This window comes from Thunnus albacares, chromosome 8 (genome assembly GCF_914725855.1).
Source record: "Thunnus albacares chromosome 8, fThuAlb1.1, whole genome shotgun sequence".
Taxonomy (NCBI): Eukaryota; Metazoa; Chordata; class Actinopteri; order Scombriformes; family Scombridae; genus Thunnus; species Thunnus albacares.
Window position 1 is genome coordinate 22,144,747 of NC_058113.1, and position 14,642 is coordinate 22,159,388.

Below are 14,642 nucleotides of genomic sequence, written 5' to 3' on the forward strand. Positions count from 1 at the left end.
ACCATCTCCACCCCTCCCTCAACCTGTCTGCCTGTCTGTCACAGAACAACTCCTTCTCCTCTCCTCTGTCTTCATCCCTCCCTTCATCTCTCCATTCTTTCACGCTGCCTTGTCATGTTGTCAGTCAGAGCAAGGCTTTGTCACTCCTGGTGAGGGCTGCTTAGTACCAATGGAGCTCAGCTGAGCTCTCTGTGTGTGCTTTTTTTGTGTTTCTGTGTCTTGTTTGGAGGTGGGGGTGAGGGGTTTGGTCATGGAAAACATGTATGTGCAGGCGTGTGTGGGTGTATAGTTTATGACCGTGTGAGTATTTGAGGAAGTTGTCTTTGTACTTGTGTGTCTCTCTGTGTGTGTTCAGTATGTGATTGTGCATCTGCGTGTTTGCGATTGTTCATATGTGTGTGTATGTACAGTGTCGATTGTGTATGTGTGGGGATGTGTGTGCCAGTTGTTGTGATGTTGTCTTTGAACTGCCTCTGGAGATCTCTTCAAGGCTGAATCCTGTCACTTCTAAACAGCTGACTTTCCACAGGAGACTTAAATAGAGATGTGTGCACTGTATTTTATTATTAGACAGGCTGTATGCACGGGACCGGGCTGCTTCTGTGATATGACAGTGAACATCTTCATAGTTCAGTATGAAAGTCTATACTAGTGCTGTCATATTACAGGTGCTACATGGAAATATGACAGAGCAAACTGAAGATAAGCCGCTGGGTGACAATTTGAAGAGAGTCATCTTGTGCTAGAAGAATGATTTGGTGTCCAGTAACATGCCATGTGTCCTCCACTCCTGCAGGTGGTGGTACAGGCAGCCAGCAGACCATTCTCCATGAGGAGCAGTAGAAGATGCCGGCTCTGCCAGCACTGCTGCTGTCAATACACTTCCTCTCCTTCCTGCTAGTCACCATGCCACCACGCTCCCTCAGTCAGGCCCCCTTGCTCTCCTCCGTCCGCATGGGTGAGTGGCCCGGCCGTCCCTCCACCCCCCCCTATACCTGAGTAAAAAAAATTCTACAATTCACGATCATAGTTTGTTTTTAACCTCCTTTGGTGCCTGAAAGTGGGTTTTGTTGCATTGGACAGGAGAAAAAAAGATAGGGTGACATTTTAAAAAAACCATTTTTTAAGCCAAATTAGCATCAATAACATACCTGCCACTGTTGAAACACTCCTAATACTGTAAAAACATGCAATAAAAGTTTCCCTATTTACTCTTCTTTGTGTAAGCCAAATTGATTGGTAGATACAGAAAATAATATCTTTTTAATCTACTGTATGTATGCAGGTGTAAGACTAAATTACTCCAACTAAGGAAAGGCCTTGTTACAGTTTCAAGCTTTCAGTTTTACAGAAAGAGATGTCTAACACCAGCAGCAATTCTTGAGTCTTTTTGAGTTATTAGACTAACTCTTTTCTTACATGTCTTAAATATCAGTGTCACTATACATTATACAGTGTCAAATATTAGAGATGGAAATCTTCCATATGCTCTAAAGCTTGTTGTCTGGCCAAAATCAGCTGACACACACAGAGCAGACAAAATAATATAAACATATTATACACTAAAGCAATAAAGTTCTGAAGTAAGTTAATCACAATAACAATCGCTTCTACAAAGCTGGGTAATTTAGTGCTGAAAACTAATTAGCAGCATATGTCAGCTATGAAAGAGGAGTTCTGGCAATCAGCACTTTGAAGTACAGAGTTCCATAGAGGCCATATCATCTCTGCACCAAAATTATGTAACATGGCAGGGGGGACCTTCTTGTAAATTGTGACAACATATGGTAAATACAGAAAAACTGTTTGTGTACAGATTAGACAAACAAGACATAACATGTTAATTAGTGAGCTGGCAGTTGGTAGCTGGTAGTGATCTGGAGGTGCTGGTAGACAGATTTGTTTTAACCTTTTGACAGTGTAAGGCTTGCTGTTGCTAAGGCCACCTGTTTCCAGTCTGTCAGCGAGAAAGCGAATTTCCCAAAATGTTGAAATTTAATTTCCAATACTGTTTGTATTTCATACCACTTACTAATTTGGACAAGGTCAAGTCATTCTCATTCCTCTCCCAGTCAGGGGTTGTGATCTTTCTGTCAGCCCCTCTTCTTCATCCTCATGTCTTTTTCTTTCTCCTCACCAGAGCTGGAATGGTTAGTCTATTAATCGATTAGCTGATTGACAGAAAATTAATTGGCAACTGTTTTGATAGGCGATTAATCGATCAGTTATTTTTCAAGCAAAAATGACAAAAATTCTCTGCTTCCGGTCTCTCAAATGTGACGACTTTCTGTTTTTAATATATGACACTAAATTAAATATCTTTGGGTTTTGGACTATTAGTCAAACAAAGTAAACAAATTGAAGACATCTCCGTGGCCTCTGAAAAATGTCACTAACTAAATAATTTATCAGTTAATTGAATCAAGTAAGTGGATGATTAATCGTTAATGACAATAATTGTTAGTTGCAGTCCTACTTCTCATCTGTTCTCCCCCTCTCTGTCCTTCTCTCTTCCCCCTCTTATCTGCACCCTCTCTTTTACTATCTTTCCTTCTCTCTCTGCCTTTCTAGCGGCGATCCTGGATGACCAGTCTGTGTGTGGGCGTGGGGAGCGGCTGGCATTGGCCCTGGCCAGGGAGAACATCAACAGCGTTATGGAGGGTCCGGCCCGAGCACGAGTGGAGGTGGACATATACGAGCTGCAAAAAGACTCCCAGTATGACACTACTGACACCAGTGAGTGAAGCCGAAACACTCTAAAACTGACCAGTGGAGCAGATTCGCACCCCCCGTAAGAGAGTGATAAAATCCAGTTAAATCCATTAGAGGCCAATAGGGCACTGTGTCTAATTAGCACAGGAAAAAAGTGACCACTAAAAATACCGGTGCCTATTAATAGACATAATGGATATTAATATCGAAAGTAACCAGTCCAGAGTAGAAAAGAACAGTAGAGTTCTGAATACTGCAGGTTTTATTCACTTGAGCAGGGTGTCAATATTTCTAAAAATAGGTAATTACATTTTCTAAAAAACTGCTGTTTTGGAAACAAAATTCTCAAACGATGACTGGAATGATAAAACAGCACCGTTTTCATATGATTAGGAACCAGTAAGGGCTTTTTTCTGATTAGTTTACATGTCATTAGAGACCAGTAATGGGCCACTAAGCCGGTCTCATTAAAAACAGTGGACCAGTGCCCTCCAGTAACAGTTGGCATCATCTACTGCGCAGACACGACAAAAACAAATCATGGAATACTAGTACAGATCAGCAGTACAGGCCAACATGAAGCAGCTTCAGAGACTGCTCCCTGAAATTAGTATTGATATACAGAGTTAAAAAAGATTGTTTGGTGTCTGTAAAGACTGAAGAAGTACTGCTGAATCCAACCACTGAGGAGACAGAAGCTCCCTGCTCCTATTCTAATAGGTCACTGACCCTGCCACAAGCTACTGGCAAAATGTCTGTGTGTGCTTGAGAAGGGTTGTGTACATATGTGCATGCTTGAGTTGCAAGCGTGTGTGTCTCTGCATGTGTATGTGAGTGAGTGTGAGAGTGTGTGTGTGTGTGTATGTGTGTGTCCTTGACCGATGGACAGAAGACTCTGACAGGCTTGTTTGCTCATAGCGTTTTTTTGGTCTCTGGATCAGAGAGCTCATCATCTTACAGCTATGACTGTCTGAAGCACACTTGCACACACACACACACGCACTCGCACACTCCCGATCACACATACACAAAGACACACGCAACGCATGGTCATTCACACATGCCTTCACACACATCCCCTTCTGCAGTCACACATTCACACATAGGCAGAATGTGGGCATATACGTGCACACACACAGGCGTAAAGGCACACACACACACACATACACACACTCGGACACACGGGCAGTGGCAGTGACTGAGGAGGACTAATTAGGATGAATTAAAATACCAACAAAATATACCATCAAGAACAGAGCTTTACAACTATCAGAATAAGACAGTTAAGTGTCCAGCCCATAAGTGTCCAGACTCATATCTGCTGCATCTATGACAGCATTGGTCAGGTGGGTAGACGGAAAAAATGTCAAAAAATGAACCTGAATACTGTAAAAAAAACATTTATGTAAAGTATTTCATACTGCACAGGATTTTAAGCATTTCCTACTTTCTTTCAATTGTCTTTGTCAGGTGAACATTTGAGTCAGTTACAGTTGTTGATCAGTAACACAGACTGCAGGCTGGTCAACTGCCGCCGCCGCTGCAGCTCATATAGCATTTCAAAAGCCTCATCTCCACCCCTGCATCCACCTGTAGGGTCTGAGTCTACAGAGGGAAGTTAGTATTATCGCTCCCCACGTCCTGCTGTTCTGAGCTTTATGTTTCCTTGCGGGGTGTGAAATATAAAAAACCTGCATGCAGAATGCAGCCATGACTCATGTTATTAATAAAATATGAGCTTTTTCCTTGTATGACATGATTTTTTTTTTTCAAACATTTCAGACATTTAAAAAAAAAAACCCAGCAAACTCTAAGCACTCAAGTGTAGAGGAACAGAAGTATGTGGGTTTTTTGGGTAATTGGGACTACAGGTGGGAGATAATGAGCGTCATTGAGAAATTATTTCCACAAAATTTCACAAACCAAACAACTTACAGAAACCTCCAACAAGCAATACTTCAAAAACAGAAAATAAAACTAAACTTGCTAACGGACTCAAATGAACATATGTACATTTTTTCTGTGTTGACAAATGTCTCACAAAGAGGTGTGAAATCACTGTCTTCATTTAGGCCTGGATATAGTATGTGCATGTAGTGGAGACATGTGTTGTCACTCAAGGGTTTAATGTTTTTTATTAAACCCCAAATAAAAAGCAGAAAGAGTAATCATGCAAACTGGCATCTCCTCCTCCTGTTAATTGAAGGCAACCACCAATCTGTTACTATTGTACTGATGCCAGAGATATAATTATAGCATGATGTCTTGAAAATCATTAAAAACGACTCTCCAAACAAGTGAATAATAGCAGTAGGCAACCCATGGGCTGCACTGCTGTAGTCCTTGGAGTATTTATCTCAAAATAAATCAGATTATAATGAGACAGATTGTGCTGCAACAATAGAATCAGCGGTTAAGCTGAAATCATAATGTGTCCTCAGAGTTTTTGCTGCTTTTTAAATTTCCATACTCCACCCCCCCAACTGCAGCCCCTACTGTATGCCAACTCTGTGCTGCTGTCAAAATGAAGCAGAGGAAAAGTGTGTCTGCATATTTGATGTTTACTTTCCTTTTTCCCTTTCAGTGTGTCAGATTCTACCCAAAGGCGTCGTCTCTGTGATAGGTCCAGCCTCCAGCCCCGCCTCTGGCTCTACTGTCAGTCATATATGTGGAGAGAAGGAGGTGAGTATGTAAGATAAACACACACTTGCAAATGGGAGTAAATATGCGTACATCTAGTACCTATTTCTCTCTGGCTTACTACCCCTCGTACTCACAAAGACGTCATCATGAATGCATCTAGAGATTCAGTTTTTCTTGGCTATTGAATTTCTTCTTATATAATTAACGATTATCCACTTCGTCCAACTGTTTTCTACTTTCTCCCCGTAGCCTTTTATCCTCAGGTCTCTGTGTTCTCTGCCTCTGCTATCTTTCTTATCTCTTCTTTTCACCCTGTAGCCTCTCTAATGGATCTTCCTTATTCACAGTTTTTCTTGGTGTGTGTGCGTGTGTGTGTGTGTGTAGGGGAATTAATCATGACACATTTGCTTTTTTTGCTTTCCTTAACTCTCCTTTCTCCTCTCCTCTCTTCTCCTCTCCTTCTTTCAGATCCCTCATGTAAAGATTGGTCCGGAGGAAACTCCCCGCTTGCCGTACCTGCGCTTTGCCTCTGTCACTCTGTACCCTAGCAACGAGGACCTGAGCCTGGCCATAGGAGCCATCTTGCGCTCGTTCAATTACCCCTCAGCCAGCCTGGTCTGCGCCAAGGCTGAGTGTGAGTACACATGTAGTCTGTTGTATAGTTATACAGTACATTATGTGTGACTGCATAGATGTGTTTGTGTTTAGGTGGGTGTAAATGCATTGGTTGTGTTCCTGCAAGCTCATTCACCTAGTGTATGTGTGCGTTTATAAGTGGGTGTGCAAATGCCTCAGTGGGAGTGTTGGCACATTCACACTGTTTCGGCGGATATGACTATTTTGTACAGTTGAACACTCATTTTGACAGTCTGGTCATAAAGTTCTGTCTGTTGTCAGAGTTCAGAACACGGCTCACACTGCAGCCTTCCTATTTATTACTCATGCTCTTGCACACTGTCTCTTATCCACCTCAGAGGGCTGTTAGGCCAAACCAATTTAATAAATATTCGTATTTGAAATGCTTTCCAGTACTGGAAGAACTTAGGGGACATTTGATTTAACTTGCCAGGCACTCAGAAAGCTTTAACATCACAGGGGATTCGGGGCTTAGTCACTAGCCCTCTTTATTTTCATTTTGAAAGAGTGTGTTATTGATTTATTATGCACTCCCCTATCGAGAGTCACAGGAATTAAAGGGCCTGGTCGGATTGGTGGCTGTAGTATTCAAACAGAGCTTTGTGAATACATGACAGAATACACTTTGTATATGTATGAAATGGTAAAATTCTATTTTTTCCACTGAATAATCGCATGACTTTTTGTCTAGTCCTGGGTGAAACTGAGCCAGGATGAGTTGTTGTGCAGCTGTTGACTGCTTTCACCAGCCAAACAGAACTGCACAAGAACTTAAGGGCAATTACATAAAGAATAAGTGGGACCATTGAAGTCCGTGAAAACTTCTCATGGCAGTTTGAAAAGGGTAGATGACAAACAAAAGCTGTGACATTATGAAAAATTGATTCAATCATTGACATGCTTTCATTATCTCCCCAGCAGTTAGCCAGGCCTCCTGCAGTTGCCTGAAAGTAAGCTGAAGTTGTGGACTTGTCTGGTTGACTTGTTTTAACAACTATTCACATTTGTCGTTCACACTTAGTCTCAGGTGACTCAGGCGACTCTAACGAATGTCATTACAACAGCCAGGAGCACTAACGAACCAAGTGGTATCAATAACTTTGATAACAATCCCACAGAAGTTAAATACCTAGGACTCCCCATCAGTCAGTTAGAACTGAAGAAGCCCCTTGGATGAGAGGCGAAACGTCTTCAAGTATCTACAACCAAGTCCACTTGCCCTCAGTTCAAGCTTCCTTGGATAACCATGACCTGGATGACTGAGAATCTTTCACAGACATCTTGTGGACTTGTCAATTCATTCAACTAAAAGAGCTTTGAAATGGCATCAGACATCTTTTGCAGTTTTGATCATCAGTTGAATGAGTCGATAAGAGCCTTGTCTTTCATCAGGCTTTTCCTCTCATAAGAATTAGAGGCAACAGATAGCCTGATGGTTGCCGTCGGGGCCACGGGATGTAGCATTTGCTGTTGGAGAGACCGAAGGGTGTGTGTGTGTAATATATTTGGCTTGAAGGTGATCTTTACAAGGTTATCATACTCACAGACTCTGACCCACTTGGCTGCGCTATCTATCGCCATGGAGCTGGTTGCCATGGCTGCAGAATAGGTGCTAACTGCCACTCAACAAGCTTGTTCCACACTTTGAACGACTGTGTGGGTGTACGTGTGGCATGGTATGTGTGTGTTTGATATATTTTTTTGTGCTTGGTTCACTTTGTCCATACATGTGTGTGTGTGTTTATTCTTGCCCCTCAGTGCACTGTTTGTCTGTACATGTGTGAGTGGGGTACTTGTATGAATGTACTGTATGTGTGTCTGTGTGTGCGGCTCTTCTGTGGTACTGCAGAGGTTCAACATCAGACAATGTTTACCACCAGCCCACTTGTTTTATTCATCCTGTTTACCCCAGTGTAGAGTGGTGCGTTCAAGTGAAGTAGACAATTTCTTTTTTTTTTGTCAGTGAAGCGAGTAACGTGTAAAATCACACATCTCACTGTACACGCATCCAAATTAAGTAACATATTTAGAGACTGGTCGTTTTTGCATCACCTTGTTAATGCTGTGAATCTAATTCATTTTCTCTCTTTAGCCCGCGCAAGTAGCAGTCCACAGATATTCTGTTAAATGATAGTGAGTCAGAGATTTTTGTTCATTTCCGACGTATCCTTCTCTCGCCGTGCCTGGGTCACAATGCACTATCTGAACCTAATTCCATTATGCAGTTTTCATGAGATGGATGAGGTTAAGGACAGCGAGAGGGAGAGACTGAGCACATGGAGGAGGAGACAGTGGCGGCGTAAGAGAGAGATGGATAAAGACAGAGTGAAAGGTAACTAGAGCACAGGGCTAAGACAAGAGAGATAGAGAGGTTAGAGCTTCTGTGTGAGAGCAAGAGAGAGAATACGTGAAAGAAGGAGAGTGAGAGAGGGGAGGAGAGGAGAGGAAGCTGTAAAGTGCATTGATTTTTCCCCTCCTTCCTCAAACTAATTAAAGTTTTGGCCTGGTTCAGTGATTACCCCACTGCTTACAGAGGCTTTCTCCTGCTGAAGGGCTCTGTTCGCTACCTCTCCCCTCCTCCTCTCTTCCCTCTCCCCATCTCCTCTGTCCCCCAGATGCCTGCCCCACCACTTATTTACATAGCTAGGGGTGCTTTACTATGGAATTACAATTAGGAATCAGCAGAGTAGACTTTCTAGTAAAGGCTCATTCCACACACAATGTCAAGTGAGTCTTGACTGCCATTGGTTATACTCATTTTCGAGAGGAATTCGCTTGGAGTGGGTGAATTGGCTCAAGTACTGTATTTCACGTCTTTCTGCTCCTGCTGTTCTCCTCTTTCTGTCCATCTTACTGCCAGAGTCTTGCAGAATCCTTGCATCCTCAGTTTTGTCATTTCATTTTAAGCTTTTCAGTTTTTTGAATGCATACTATTTTATTCATTGTACCTACATCACTCAAAGAACTGAAAAACAATCATTGAGGGATGGGAAAACAGACACAAAGTGAATTGCAAAGCGCTCAAAGAGCATACCTCTGCCAAGGCCACACAATCAAAATTTATTATTCCATTAATAGAAAATGTTAAGAAATTTGTCATGCTGATTGGCTGATAGCAGCCATGAATTTTGGAGAATACTGTACCTAAATCCTTTCGGGTTATATGAGGGCAAGGATGAATTCAAATGAGTTAGACTTATGACCATCTAGTCATGACTTTTTAAATTGATCATGTTGCTGCAGAACCATACATAGCTAAATATAATCAGAATTGCTGTACTTAATTAAGAGCTGATATACATATGCACTTGTTATCTGCTTGCAATTGCACAATGCATTTAAAAGTTATGACAATGGATGTCAAAACCAGAAAGAACATTTCAAGCACATACTTGAAAACAGGCAGATGAAAAAATTAATTTAAAGGGTCTTTAGAGCTCATCCGGATATTTTATGTACTAAATTTGATTAAAATGGAATGACATCTGCAGGATTAACATTAAAAAGTAAATGTGAAAAATGTGAGATATTATAGTAATAATATATAAGATCCATTGGTATAATGTCAGACTTTCAAGTGGATGTATAAAAAAGGAATGTAATACATATGGGTTTAAGTCAAATTAAAAATACACCAATCTGTACCCTTTCCCCCCTCAGGATGCCTGTAGGAGGGGTGTTGAAAAACATGTTTTGCAAAAAAATTCAAGATGGTGCAAAATCCGTCTAGGTGTAAATGTAAATAGCCTGAAAGATTTATGAAGAATTAAAGTATGCAGAGAAAAAGATTTTTTCCTCAGTGCCTCACAGTTGAGGTGTTATGGGAAAAAAGTGAAGTTCTTCATAAATGGCATAATGGTGGCTGTAGCTACACCAAAAACTAATCACTAATTCTCTGGCCTGTGGCCCAAGTGTGGAATCTGTCAAATTGATTTTGAGATACTCTGCTAACTAACAGATAAACAAACAATCATATGGGACTGAAAAACAAAACCTCCTTTGCAGAGGTCATAATACACAAAAATAAATCATACTGAGAAAAACAGAATGCAGTCATACTGTAGACTCCATATTAAATAATGTTTCATATCCTGGGGGTTTAGACAAACCATCAATCATGCTTTGCAAAATGACATAAATACATGGCCATCTGAGGATAAATCACGATTTTCATAGGTCCTGCAAACTTACATTTTGGAAATATGAGTTGTGTCTACTGATACAGACATTGATATGCGGCTCGGCTCTGCTTTGGCTCTGCCTCAGGCCTGCTGAGATTGGAGGAGCTGGTCCGCCGCTTTCTCATCTCTCGGGAGACGCTGTCAATCAGGATGCTGGATGACAACCTGGACCCTACGCCACTGCTGAAGGAGATCCGTGACGACAAAGTGGCGACCATCATCATTGACGCCAATGCTTCTGTCTCCTATCTCATCCTCAAGAAGGTCAGGCCTTAACCATCAATGCATTCTTCAGAGCCGCCCACACATGCGCAGGATATGAAGTCAGTCTTGTATAGAGAAGACACAGTAAACATACAGAACACAGATTTGCATTGCCACTTTTATCTACCCAATGGCGAAATTCAGGTTACAGTCTTAAAGGGCATGCAGAGCATATAGTCTTTAAAATAATAAGACTCTAAATCCTCTCAAACTTCCATGGGCTACACATTTGTTGTAGTAACAGAATTAACATCTATTTTTACCTTCTCTGCCCTCCGGAGCAGCATAGGGAACAATATTTATGCAAGTCTGCCAGCAACAATCACTTACACTCTGAAGAAAGTATTTGACAAAAGAACATCTTTTGCTGGGATGCGGTGCAGATGTTACCGAGGCTCGTTCTGATTCATGGTACGGCCTGTAACGCAGTGAGTCACAGTTTGAAAGCGTACGGGATGTTTTCACTGAGCACGTTGGAGCGGCTGTCCGCCCTCAGCGAAATGTCCTAGTGTTAGCCTGATGATGTAAAACTGTGATTAACGTATGCTCCCTCTCCGCCCCCACATTCTCTCCTACTTTGTCCCCCAACTGTCTTCTTTGCTCTCTAGTTCTCAGTAACTCTCATCTTTTGCCCTCTCTATCACTCCCTACATCTGTCTTTCTACATCTTCTCTCCTTCCCCTTCTGGTTCTTTCTGTATCCCACCTGCCTCTTACTTATTTTTTTCATCTTCCTCTGTCTTTCTCTTTGTCCTACAGGCATCAGAGCTGGGGATGACATCAGCATTTTACAAGTACATCCTCACCACCATGGTAAGAGCATAGCCACCCTACCTGTCTTCTGTCTTCTAGTCCTCCATTTTCACTTCTTCCCTCCTGCTCCTCCTCCTCTTCTGTCCCTTTATGAGGGAGCAAAGGTGCTAAGGCGGAGAAGGAATTAGATAAAGGGAGAAGAGAGAGGTGACAGAGAGAAAAAAGTGAGAGGAGATGAAGGATGGGGGAGAGATCTGAGAAACGAACATACTGTACAAAGATGTGGAAGTGCAGAGGAGGATGGCAAAAAAAAAAAAAAACAAGAAAAAGGGGTCTGAGGTGAAGGTGATGACAGATGTGATGTGCCCTTTTTCTTCTGCCACCCGCCACCCTCTCTATGCTTCCGGTGTTTTCATGTGCCTCTTTGATATACTCCCCTCCCCTTCTACCATTTGAATTAATGTGTCACTTTATACTGTGTTCCTGATTTCTTCTTTTTTTCTCCCCTCTCCGCCCTCTGTACGTGCCGTGCTCTTATGCTTTAGATGTCGCGACTTGTGTGTATATATCTGTGAAAAGCTACTGGAGTTATTTCCATCAACCTCTCTTTCCCCTGTATCACTGTTTTCCCCTTTTCCTTGCTGTCTATATCCTTTTTTCACCCTCCATCAGAGATTAGATGTTGTCACTCCCCGTAACCTCTCTTTTTCTTTATCACCCTCTTCTTTTCACAGTATTTTTCTTCCACGCTAAGATTTGACGCACTGTCAACATTGTCACTCACCTGAATTTTCCTTCTCTCTCTGCAAACACCCTCCCCGCTCCTCTCTAGGACTTCCCCCTATTGAGACTGGATGACATAGTGGATGAGCAGTCCAACATTGTGGGTTTCTCCATGTTTAACACCACTCATCCGTTCTATTTGGAGTTCATCAGGAGCCTCAACCTCTCTTGGTGGGAGGGCTGTGACCTAACGTACCCCGGCCCTGCGGTCAGTCTCATGGACTCAGGAGTACTCATGCATGCGCACATTCAGGAGCAGTTTTCAAAGCTTTGTTTGTATGCCACGTAACATTAAGCTTCTTTATTCCTCACACTGATTCATAGTGCAGTTAAAGAGATTCAGCTAGTCTTTTGCTTGTATTTAATGGGTATTGATGTATCCATCTGTGTTTCCTCCCCACTGGTTTACTCATACCTCACATCTCTTCTCTCTCTCCTCTTATTTTCCTTGCCTCCCTCCATCCCTCTTAACCATTCAATCATCTGTGCTCTCACCCCCTGTCTCCTCATTGCATCTATTCCCTTGACTACCTGTCTTTCTTCACTATGTTTCAAACCCCCTCTTCTGCCTTTCTCCTCCTGAACATCTCTCGTGTTTCCTCTCTCCTTTCCATAGCTCTCGTCAGCGTTGATGTTTGATGCGGTTCATGTGGTGGTGGGGGCGGTGAGGGAATTGAACCGCAGTCAGGAGATCGGAGTGAAGCCACTCAGCTGCACCTCACCTCAAATCTGGCAACATGGGACCAGTCTTATGAACTACCTGCGCATGGTAATCGCTTGATGAATCTGCATGTGTGCAGTATGTACCGTACTGTACGATCACCTGCTAATATGCATGCTCATGCACATGCATATGCACTCATATATATCATAAGAATCATGGGTAAGATATGAGCTTGATGTATTGTCTCAGTTTATTGGTATTCACATCCATTTTAGCCAGAATATGTTACTTTTTTGCATTTGTCCATGTGTTCTCATCATGGTCAAGTCATTTCTTTTTTACAGAAACTGCTGCAACTAACAATTATTTTCATTATTGATTAAGCTTTTGCTTATTTAATCCATCAACATAAAATTAATAAACAGCTATTGATTGATAATTGATTAATTGTTTGAGTCATTTTTCAAGCAGAAATGACAAACATTTGCTTGTTCCGGCTTCTAAAATGTGACGCTTTTCTTTGTCACATGTGATAATAAACTCAATCTTTTTTTACTGTTGGTCACATAAAACAAAACACCTGATAACACTACTTTGGACTCAATGAAATTGTGAAGTGCAATTTCCATAGACCAAACAATTATTAATATGAAAAAATAATCTGCAAATGAATCTATGATGAAGATAGTCTTCTCAGTCTTACTTCAGATTAACTGATCAACAGATCAATTTAAAATGATATAAAACAGAGAAAAACAGAAATCCTCACATTTGAGAATGTGAAATCAGCAAAAGTTTGGCATTTTTGCTTGAAAAATGATAGATGAGTGGTACTTGATTAACTTTCTCTTGAGTGACTTATTGATTAATGACTACAATATAGCCACATTCTGTGTTGTCCTCATCTGTTGTTGCATGTAACCTCTGTCTCTTGTTATTCTTTGTCATCTCCCATCTCTGCTTTTCTGTGGGTTTCTCTCATCGACAACCTGTTGTCAAGGCAGCCTGAGCCCCATCTCTCATTGCATCCTCCCCACTGGCCCGACATCTGTCTTTGTTAAGGCCTTTAGTCAACATCATGGTGTGCTCCATCTTCAGCACCGTGCCATTCATCATAGATCTCGCTGCCAGCACCTGGGTTTTGGAGAGGCTGAGCTGAGCTGTGAGGTGGAGTTCTGAGTCTTATTAGGGAGTTGTTGACTTTCTCTGCTGCTCTATCTGAGCCTCTCGCTCAGTCAATTTCTCCTAGTTGATCCGAAGCTGATCATCCTTGTCTGGTCCAGCCTCAGACACTTCCTCTGCCTCTCTTGCTCTTTTACCTTCTGTCTCTTCCTAATCCCTGTCGATAATATCTGTTTGCCCAATCATGATTGATAGTGAGAAAAAGTATGTTTGGTTTTATATAGAATATTTATTTCCACATCTATTATCGTTGTCTCTACCCATTCTTTTCTCCTTTTCTTAGCTTTTCTTAGCTTCCTCCTCCTCCCCTCCCTGTCTTGCTCTCTCAAACTCCTCCCTGCTTTATCTTTTCCCTTCCTCTCTCATGCTTAGTCAGCTCACTCTGTTCATCTGCCTGCCAGGTGGAGTACGATGGTCTGACAGGGCGTGTTGAGTTCAACAGCAAAGGTCAGAGGACCAACTACACCCTGCGGATCCTGGAGAAACACCGAGGAGGCCACAAAGAGGTCAGGAGTCACCTGTTATCATGCCGCAGCCAAGTCACATTGCCCATAGGCTTTGGGTTAGTTACAGGTCACCCGTCTGATTTCACAACGCCAGGGGAAGCATTTAACACTGAGGTCAGCCACATCACAGAATCCCCTGATAGCGACCAAAGATCTCTATACTTTGTGAAGTTGATTTGATGCATTTCACCAGACGGCACTGTCTTATAACCAATCAGATGTGTGTCATGTTTTAGCTGCAAATATGTTTTATCTGAAGGCTACTGGAATACATTGATTACTTTAGTCCAGCAAATTTCAAATTGTTGCTAAACATTCT

At 42.0% G+C, this 14,642-nt stretch overlaps 1 protein-coding gene across 1 annotated transcript in view; it reads left to right on the forward strand.

The window, feature by feature from the left end:
• The window catches only part of grik5 (glutamate receptor, ionotropic, kainate 5), a 91,027-nt gene that overhangs the window by 57,274 nt on the left and 19,111 nt on the right, over nucleotides 1-14,642 (forward strand). Inside the window, exons 5-13 of the mRNA XM_044358417.1 lie at nucleotides 797-958; nucleotides 2,572-2,736; nucleotides 5,297-5,394; nucleotides 5,824-5,989; nucleotides 10,258-10,436; nucleotides 11,195-11,248; nucleotides 12,021-12,179; nucleotides 12,588-12,740; nucleotides 14,219-14,323. Of these exons, the coding sequence (XP_044214352.1) occupies nucleotides 847-958; nucleotides 2,572-2,736; nucleotides 5,297-5,394; nucleotides 5,824-5,989; nucleotides 10,258-10,436; nucleotides 11,195-11,248; nucleotides 12,021-12,179; nucleotides 12,588-12,740; nucleotides 14,219-14,323 (1,191 nt within the window). The 5' untranslated portion in view covers nucleotides 797-846. The remainder of the gene's footprint in view (nucleotides 1-796; nucleotides 959-2,571; nucleotides 2,737-5,296; nucleotides 5,395-5,823; nucleotides 5,990-10,257; nucleotides 10,437-11,194; nucleotides 11,249-12,020; nucleotides 12,180-12,587; nucleotides 12,741-14,218; nucleotides 14,324-14,642) is intronic.